The sequence below is a fragment of the Piliocolobus tephrosceles genome, chromosome 1, assembly GCF_002776525.5.
Source record: "Piliocolobus tephrosceles isolate RC106 chromosome 1, ASM277652v3, whole genome shotgun sequence".
Taxonomy (NCBI): Eukaryota; Metazoa; Chordata; class Mammalia; order Primates; family Cercopithecidae; genus Piliocolobus; species Piliocolobus tephrosceles.
This window is the reverse complement of record NC_045434.1, coordinates 110972394-110982341: the sequence shown is the minus strand read 5'-3', so window position 1 is coordinate 110982341 and position 9948 is coordinate 110972394. Positions and strand designations below refer to the sequence as shown.

The following is a 9948-nucleotide window of genomic DNA, read 5'->3' as shown; positions in this document are numbered from 1 at the left end:
ACACACACACACACACACACACACACACACACACACACACACACACATACTTCAGCTGGATTAAGTTTAAAAGTTTAATTGAACAATGAACGATTCGTGAATCGGGCAGCCTTCTGAGCCAGAGTAGGCTCAGAAACTCCAGTGCAGTCGTGTGATGGAAGAAGACTTAAGGACAGAAAAAGGAAAGTGACTTATGGAAAACGGAAGTGAGGTACAGAAACAGCTGGATTGGTCACAGCTTGGCGTTTGCCTTATTTGAAGTCGGTTCGAACAGTTGGCCACATTTGATTGGCCAGAACTCAGTGACTGGCACAAGAGTAGGCTACAGTCTGTTTACACCTCCACTTCTTATAGTTCATGATGTACAGAGAAACCTTTAGGCCAAACTTAAAATATGTAAGGAGGCAGCTTTTGGCTAAACTTGATTTAATCATCTCAACATATCTTCTCTTAGAAAATTTCATAATTCTTCGTAGTTAGAACTCACCAAACTGCTCAGGGCCACGAGGTCCTGGTTTCTAGCCTAGGAGAAGCGCCCAGGCTCCAGCAGATTGCAGTAGGGCTGTTGTGATTGACATTTGTGAATACCAGAGAAGGCCAGCCAGCATGCCTTCCAGGCATAAGTCACCCTTATGCCCATTTCTGGAGCATGCTTGAAAAATTGTTTTTCAAAAACTCACCCAAGAGATGGGAATTAACACAAGTCCTTTCCCAGTGAACTATGATTATTTTCTTCTCCTTTTCTATTCTCCAAATTTCTACTAGGCACAGTGCAGGCCCCCATTTCCTTATCCACAATACCAAAATCCAAAGAGCCCTGAAAAGCAAAAGTTGGTTTGGTTTGGTTTTGATCCTCCAGAACTCACTTGGAAGCAAAATGACCTGCACAGATGTGAGGCTATTTATAGTCTTTATGGATTCACTTGGTGTGAATATTCATATTTTGCTGCAGAAATACTAATATGTTTGATTACAGGGTGCTGCCCCAGACCCCGCTGGGGGTGTTATGTAATTAAGTAGCATATGCATCACATTACCTCTCTAAAATTAAATTAGAAACAAAAGCTTGCATTCCAAAACCAGTCAGCCCCCAGGGCTTTTAGATAAGGAACCGTGGGCCTATATTACTTTTGTAAAGAAGGTAACATTTCATCTTACTTTAAAAACCAGACATCCGCCTATGCAAGGGGGTGGGCCCCCAGCAGTACAGGACAGCCCTGCCCTGTTTCTCCGGTCACCTGGCTCTCCCATGCTCTGCTGTGGCTATTTTAAACCCTTCCAATCCTCCACACCCTCTGACCTTCCTTCCGGCATACTCATCCCTAGCAGATGATTTTGCCTCCTGCTTTACAGGGAAAACAGAAGCTGCCAAGAAACTCCCTCAGATGACAGAGACAGAAACCGACCATAAAACCTGCCTGCAGCTGCCCCATCCTGTCCTCCCTCCCTCCCCTCTCAAATGAGTAGCCCAAGGGTAGCCCTATAGAGCACAGCTTCCCCCCAACCCCGCCCCGCCCAACATCCTACCCTCCAGCTTTTCAAGACACTCCATCGAAAGCAAAAACAAAAACGAAATCAAGACAACATACAAAAACGCAACCCTTCGTGGATTTCATAGGCTTCTTCTGATACTGCTCTTCTCCTCCTGATCCGAGGCTTGCTTCTCTGAGGACCTGCTTATCCACATTGCCTCCATTTCCTCCCCTCTACCTCTCTCCTTTCTTCACTTCCCCTGGCTTCTCACCAGGGAGCAACTCCGAGGAAGCCCCGAAGCCCCCAGCAGCCTCCTGTGCGGACTCCCTCAGGGTCTGTCACTGGCAGCGCTGACCCTTCCTCCTCCGTGCTCTGGGTTTTCTTCTTGCCTCTGCTACTTCTTCTCTGACTCCCTTTCAGGAGACTCTCCCTCTTCCCTGCATTCAGTGTTGGAGATAGGAGCAGGCTCTTGCTTCTTACCCCTCTGTAACTACAGCCACAGCCTCAGCTCCTGCCGGCACACCTGCTACTCAGAAAGTCTATCTCCAGCTTGCCTCTCTCTGACTCCAAGCTCATCTGTCCAGCGGACCACTTGGCATTTCGTTTTAGATGTCTTAAAGACACATTCAGCTCAACCTTTCTACAACTAATGTCTTGATCCTCCCTGCCCAACACCATCAACCTGTTCCTGTCCCACTGTCCCCGTCTCCACCTGCTCAGGTATGCAGGCCGGTGACATGGCCCTCATCTCAGCCTCTCCCTCTCCAGCATCTCCCATCTCCAGTCCATCCCGAAGGTCTCCTTGGTTTGTCCTGCGAAGATCTCTCCATTGGCACCATCCGGCCCCTTAGCAAAGCCACTGTCCCCTCCAGCCTGGACCCCAGAAGCTGCTTCCTCAAAGGTCTGCTGCATCCACTCATTTCTTTTGGAAATGCACATGATTGTGTCGCCACTTCTTTAAATCTCTTGGTGGCTTCTCGGGTTACGTGCTTTCTTAAAGACAAGATCTGTACAGGCCTTTGATCTAACTTCTCTCCTCTCCCAGCCCCACCTGTGCCACCCCCACCTCACCCTCACTGCTTCAGCCACCCTGGCAGCTTCCATTCTCTTTTACACACCATCATCTGTCCCATCTCAGGACCTCTGTCTACGCTTCTTCCCGAATGCTCTACCCTCCCCTCATGGCCTCGCTTTCATCAGCTTTCAAATGTCAGCCTGAGGACCTCTTCCTCTGGCCTGGCCTCTCAACTTGTTAAAATCCCCTTCTTATGGGCTCTCGGAGCACTGGGTGCCCAGCCTTCACAGCCCTTGTCACATTTGCAATTTAGCATTTGTTCATGGGATCATTTGACCAATGTGTCTCTCTCCAACTAGAGTGTAAACTCGGAGACCCTGCTTGCCTCTCTTCCCCGTGGTCTCTGCATTGCCTGGCACCAGGCCTGGCCCACAGCAGGTGCTCAGAGATTGATGGATGAGTGGCTACCTGTCATTGTTATAGGGAGGCCTTGACACCTTACACCTAATAAGTACCCAGGGGTGGGCTGGGGAGAGGGTCTCCTCATGGATGCCAAGGGGCCCTTAGATCCTTAAGTCCTGGGTTCTGGGCTTTCTTGGTGGACTAAAGATGGTTTTACTTATTTTGTGCTGGATAGGGGACCTTAATCTCCCCTGGAGCACACATGCTCTCTGACCAGACAGTCCTCTTGGTCTCCATTTGTGCCCAGGCCCTGAAGCTCAAAGGCTCGACTGCCATCCCCCACCTCTTTCCCCTCAGCATGGGGGGTGCTGCCCTCAGCCTCACTGCTCTGCCAGTCGTCTGAGCTTGCCAACATATCAGCTGGTGGAGTGCTGCCAGGAGTTGAGACGTGCCTAGGAAGCTGCTGAGATGGCGGCAGGTGGGCCCTGTGTCCTGGATGTTATTTAGGGCTGTGATATTAAGGACAGCTAAAGTTCAGATGGACCCTAAAGTCCAACACCTCATTGTTCAGATGTGGACTTACCCACAGGTACTCAGAAGGGGGGTGCCAGGACCCACACAAGGCTTGTCACCACAGGGAAGTGAACTCTCTAATTGGCTCCTTACCTCCTTAGTCTGTCTGGAGTGAGGTCACTTAGGTTCACCTCAGCAGCACAGGTTGCAGGGGAAAATGCTTTAAAGAGTATAAGTGATAGGCAAACTGAGTCAGGAGTTAGTGCTGGTGTCGGGTGTGGGGGCCTGGCCCAGAATATCTATATTTTAGTAACCACTCTGCCCCTGACTAACCAGTTCCATTACCTTGAGCAAGCAATTTCATCTTTGGGGTCTCAGTTTACCCTTTAAAAATGTGAATAGTAATCCTTGCTTCCTGCACCCCCGCAAAACACAAAACACCCTGTCCTGACTAGGTCAGCATCATTCTGTTAGGATTGAGTGCCACTATGTACAGGCATTACTTGTTGCTATCCATTTGATCCTCACATTCACTCAGAGCCTCTATTACTCTTCCCTTTTTTCAGATGAGTAAACTGAGGCTCATAACACAGTCACTGCCACTTCCTGAAGGCTTCATAGCCATTTAAACATGGGAGTCAGGATTTGGATCGGGATCTGTCTGAGACTCTAAAGCTCCATGCTGGGTCCAAGGCTTGGTCCCTGCCCCAAGGAACAAACAGTAAAAGGAAAATGGGTTGGAAAGGGGCTTTGGAGATTGCTCCATGCCATGCAAATGCTGTTGCAGTTCAGGCTTCTGTCAGGTGTGAGGGCAGATGGAGGCTTAGGCGGGGGCCCTTTCTCTAGGAATTGTCTAGGCTCTGTGCTTCCGCTTGGGTGGTGGTGGGGAGAAGCCGGTGGTTTGTTTTGTTTTTCCTTCCATGAGGTAGAGGAGTTTGAGGTGGAGAAGGCATCATGGACATTCTGGTATTCTCAGTTTCCTTGTGCTGCTGTGCAAGCTGTTCACTGCAGGACTCTAGGAGGCACCTGTCACACTGTAGTCTAAGTGAATGGCACTCTCGAGCTGTGCACTACGTGACTGTATGCGATGGCCTTGATGATGTTCCTTAGTATGATGGCTGCATGGTAAGCCATGGTAGCAGTTAAATTACTGTGTAAGCACTCAGCATGTATGTTGTCTTACCAAGGCTTCACAATCATCCTCTGAAGTTGATACTCTTGTGATCTGTGTATTGGGGAAACTGAGGCTCAGAGGAGTTAGGGAAATTGCCCAAGTTCACACAGCTTCTTACCACTATGGGCTGCTGCCTCTGAACTCTGTTGAGGCTGAGAAACGGGGTGTGCATGTGAGAAAGGGGGTGCGCATGTGAGAAAGGGGGTGTGCACATGAATAAAACCATCTTCTCTGTGTCTCTTTTCTTCCTCCTGCTTGGTCTTCTGCCATAGCTGGACAAGATGCTGGACCCCCAGGTGTGGCGGGAGGCAGCCACCCAGGTCTTCTTTGCCTTGGGCCTGGGCTTTGGTGGTGTAATTGCCTTCTCCAGCTACAACAAGCAGGACAACAACTGCCACTTCGATGCCGCCCTGGTGTCCTTCATCAACTTCTTCACGTCAGTGTTGGCCACCCTCGTGGTATTTGCCGTGCTGGGCTTCAAGGCCAATATCATGAATGAGAAGTGTGTGGTCGAGTAGGTGGCATCTCTCCTCCTGTCCCTCCTTCTCCCTGTCTACCTTACCTGGGAGTAGGGGGCGGGTGTGTGCATGGGGAGAGAGGTCCCCTGCACTCAGGCTGAGGAATGGAGATCAGAGGAGCATTCTGTCCCCACCAGCTCTGGGCCACAAGGACAAGCTCAGAAATGCCTCTGTCGGTGGCCCATGAGGGTCTCACCTGGATGCCTGGGAGGAGCCTCCAGGATCTCACCCATTACCCATCCCTGCCTTCTTACCTGGCTCCCTCGGTTTTGTGCTGCAGGAATGCTGAGAAAATCCTAGGGTACCTCAACACCAATGTCCTGAGCCGGGACCTCATCCCACCCCACGTCAACTTCTCCCACCTGACCACAAAGGACTACATGGAGATGTACAATGTCATCATGACCGTGAAGGAAGACCAGTTCTCAGCCCTGGGCCTTGACCCCTGCCTTCTGGAGGACGAGCTGGACAAGGTGCGGGGATAGGCTGCCCTTCCCAGGACAGGCAGGAACCCAGAGAGCAGCTGTCGCTTGGGCTCAGGCCTCAGGATGCTGACAGGTAGTCATTAGTTTACTTAGTAAGCAAGGATCTGCTATGTGTCCAGAGGGAGTGAAAGGGAAGAAAGGTATCGGCCACAGTCCCTGCCCAGAGGTAGGCTTGAACCTAGACAAGGAGTAGGGCAGACACACACCTCTCAGAAGTCACAGTAAGTGTATGGGACGATGTTTCTATTTACTGAGTGGGCTTCTCGTGCACCAGGCACTGCCATAGGTAACGCACTCAGAACAGTGCCTTGACTTGGTATGCATCAAAGAAGTGTTGACGTTAGTGTTTGCCCGTTGCTATCTATCTCCTTTGATGCTCAAGACAGTTCTATGAATTGAGTATTCATATTGTTCCCTACCTTACAGATGAGTAGCCTATGAGGTGGGGGGGCTTGATCAAGGTCTCACAACTAGTAAGTGAGAGAGGCAGGGTTCAAATCCAGTTAGTTGGGTCCACAGCCCATGCTCAGAACCACCCCTTGATGCTTCTAGCCCTCCCCCACCTGTCCCCATTCCAATCTCACTGATACTTAGACTTTAGGGTGGTGCTGAGGGGGTGCTGACTCCTCCTTAATGCTCAGGCCCAAGTTAGGACACCTTGCTTCTATTTATACTTACATAGCTGGACACTTTCAAAATGACTCTTCTGTTAGAAGGGGTAACAGGAAAGGGACATACCCACAGCGTCTTCGGAACCAGGCTGGAGCCAAGGCTCACATGGGGCAGAGCCAGGTCCCGTCAGCCTGGGTCAACCCTGTCCTTCATGGGACTGGGGAAGAGGGTGCTTTCCCTGGGCTCCATGTTAAAAGTCAGCTCCACTGGACTGGCACCGTCCTAATGCTGAGGGAGCTGCATCCTGCACCCTGACCCCTTCCCCGGGGATCAAGAGCAAGAGAGCCCAATCTCGGGTCCCCTGTCCTGGTTTCTTCCCCAGGTGACTGGCAGCATAAAGGACCTCCCCTTTTCACGTTCTCTAAAACCCTGCTCAGTTCTCCTGGGCATGGCCTGGTTCTCTGAATAAGACTAAATTTATAGCAGTGTTTTCATAAAATACAACTCCGATAGCACTCAAATGACAAGAATTATACACTCACTTAGTGGGGAAGAAATGTTCCCTTATAATCACTGAATATTTCAGGGCAATGTATAAGTGACAGGCAGCAGTGTGTGTCACCTGAGCCACAAGCATGGCCCAGTCATTAAAGCAGTGATTCTCTACCTTGGCTACCCATTAGAGTTCCTGGGGTTTTTTTGTTTTTGCTTTAAAAAAAAAAAAAAAAACTCCGACACCCAGCTTCACTCCAGACCAGTCTAGTCATTGTCCCTGGGGTGAAACCCAGGTGTCGGTGCTTTTAAAGGCTCCAGTGTGCCTCCATTGAGAGCCGAGGCTGAGACTACTGCATGAAGATCTGCAGTTCCGAAGTTCTGAGCTGGGAGCGGCCACAGTGTGGCTGGAGCAATCAGGAAAGACATCTTAGAGGAGGAGGGTCTTGAGCTGGGTGTATTTCTAAACATGAGCATCTTCTTCTGAATCACCTAACTCCTGGTACAACCTGCAGATTCTAGGTCCCATAGGTGAACTCCCAAGTTGGTGTTTTTGAGCTACCTCTAGGGGATTCCAATGCCTGCTAAAGTTCGAGACCCACTGGCCAAAATCAACAGGATTTAGGTGGAGGTGGGAACCCCTGTGAAAGAGGGAATAGTTATTCCAAAGTTCAAAGGGCAGAAGGAAGGCAGCAGCAGTCTCCCCGGGGAGGGGTGACCTCACAGGTCCTGCTTTCCACCCCGCCTTCAGTCCGTGCAGGGCACAGGCCTGGCCTTCATCGCCTTCACTGAGGCCATGACGCACTTCCCTGCCTCCCCGTTCTGGTCTGTCATGTTCTTCCTGATGCTCATCAACCTGGGCCTGGGCAGCATGATCGGGACCATGGCGGGCATCACCACGCCCATCATCGACACCTTCAAGGTGCCCAAGGAGATGTTCACAGGTAACTCCTCCCTGCCCCCACGCCGGGGCTCTGCAGGCTGCCCTTGTGGACAGCAATCCTGCTCTGGCTTCTGACTGGGTCCTTCATGACCCCACACCCAGAAGGCTCCACCCCGCACTGGGACACAGCTGGAGTCTGGCTGTGCCACTCAGTGACGAGCACTCACAAGCCAGGAAGAGAAAGCTACTTGGAAATGTGGAGCAAACATGAGCTGGGAGGCCTGCACCTAGGCCCCTGTGTTGGTTCACTTACCCCTCTCCCCAAGGGTCTGCTGAGTCATCTCGGGTAGGGATGCTGAGTCGTCTTGGGCAGGGGCGCTCACTGGCCTTGCGCCCTGTTCCATCTTTGTCACTCCGGTCCACAGTTCCCTTCGAGGTCTGCTGAGTTGATCTAGGGCCCATATAGGGATACCTCTCACCTGCATCCCTAGAGCGGGCATCTTTCTGTTCTCAAATGGGGAAACTGAGGTGGAGAAAAAGACTGGGAACAATCAGATGAATCATTTAAGTTAAATGCAGCAAGTAAGTAGAGTGCCTGCCATGGGCCAGGCACTGTGCTGGGGCAGAGGCATGGGATGAAAGTTAGACACAACGCCTTCCTCAGTTGCTCCCCGACTAGTAGAGCGGGGCTTAGAACCTGAGCATCTGGATCCCTCGTGCAGGACTGGGCCTGCTGGCAGGAGGGCTACAGGCATGCGTGGGGGAGGGATGTGATAGGAGGGGCCTGGGTGCCCCAAGACCCCCAGGGCCCCACCCACCCAGCACCTTTGCCCCCACACCGGCCTCCCGGCTCTCTGTAGTGGGCTGCTGTGTCTTTGCATTCTTCGTGGGGCTGTTGTTCGTCCAGCGCTCCGGAAACTACTTTGTCACCATGTTCGATGACTACTCGGCCACCCTGCCACTCACTCTCATCGTCATCCTTGAGAACATCGCTGTGGCCTGGATTTATGGAACCAAGAAGTAAGGGGGACATGGGGGAAAGGTGGGATGGGAGGAGGGGTCTGTCCTGTCATGACTCCCTGGAGAGGCAGATCATAGAGTCGCAATGGCAGAGCGGAAAGTGCCCTTACAAGTCATTAAGGGAAACCGAGGCATAGTGCAAGGACAGGGCTGCCTAAGGCCACTTGTCCAGGGAGAAACAGAGCCAGTCTAAAGACTGGGTGTCCTGGGTGCAGGTCCTCGCATCATCCTTAAATTACTGTAGCACCTTTCCTGGGTACCAACTCTTCAGAATTCTGTTAAGTTTTTATGAAGGGCTTAGTGGGTCTACAATAGGCCCTTGCCCTCGGAGAACGTGTAGACTTCAGCAGCCTGTTCACAGTTGTAAGGGCCTAGATAGGGGTATGAGATGAGGTGTGGTTTTGGCCCCAAGTTTGGGGTCATGCAGAGTAAGAGGATTCAGCCCTAAGAAAGGATTGGGTCTCACAGCCTAAGCCTAGGGCAGTCGTACACTTACTGTAAGCTCTTGGCCTCATCCCTCAAGTTAGGGCAAATTCGTGTTCCCAGGAGTTCTAGAACTATGTCTCTCTGTCTCACTTAGCATTGACCGTGACCACATTGTCCTTGTCCTTGGCAAGACCCACCTCCACTAACCCACTCGGTCTGACCCTCCCTGATGCCTGGACCTGGTTTGGCAGTGGGGCTCTTTCACAGGGGCCGTCTGCTTCCTAGGAGAGCACAGGAGGGGACAGGGAGTGGGGGAAAGGACACTCCTCTGCTTCCACCCGCTGTGGGCCAGGGCTGTAAGACACTGCCACAAGGGACTCTGGCTGATTTTTGTGTCCCGGACTCCTTCGGCAGTCTGGTGATGTCCCTGTACTCCTGTTATTTTAAATGCATAAGATAAAATGTGTAGGATTATATAAGAAACTAATAATATTGAAAAATAGTGAAATATTGTTTAAAATCTGTGATATAGTAATGTATGAGCATTTTATTTTTAATGCATTGTTACAAGATCTAGCTATAGATCTAATAACAATAGTAACTTTGAAGTAGTGATGAAAATCAACAATGACGCTACCTTCCATAACTGGGATGTAACATGAAAATATCTGTAATTTAATCTATTGGTGACAGTCACGGGTATTGTTAATACTACTGTGGTTGCTTGCATTCATAATATAATAGACAGTAATGCAATATTTCAGTTAGTGGTTACTGAGGCAAAGATGATTCTTTTGTATGCCATTCAAGCACAAACCTGCTGGCCGGCCGAATTCTGCTCACCCCTTGGTGAGAAACCCCTGAGTCAGGGCAGCTTTTTACCTTTGGACTCTAGAGAAGTGCACTTCTTTTTTTTTTTTTTTTTTTTTTTTTTT

The 9948-nt window shown here is 50.6% G+C and overlaps 1 protein-coding gene across 2 annotated transcripts in view; it reads left to right on the top strand.

Annotated features, from left to right (window-relative positions):
* The window catches only part of SLC6A17 (solute carrier family 6 member 17), a 48611-nt gene that overhangs the window by 36697 nt on the left and 1966 nt on the right, over positions 1–9948 (top strand). Inside the window, exons 7-10 of one of the 2 annotated variants that reach the window (XM_023232617.1) lie at positions 4850–5091; positions 5376–5568; positions 7436–7628; positions 8428–8587. In XM_023232617.1, the coding sequence (XP_023088385.1) occupies positions 4850–5091; positions 5376–5568; positions 7436–7628; positions 8428–8587 (788 nt within the window). The remainder of the gene's footprint in view (positions 1–4849; positions 5092–5375; positions 5569–7435; positions 7629–8427; positions 8588–9948) is intronic. The other variant, XM_023232618.1, reaches the window with a different exon arrangement.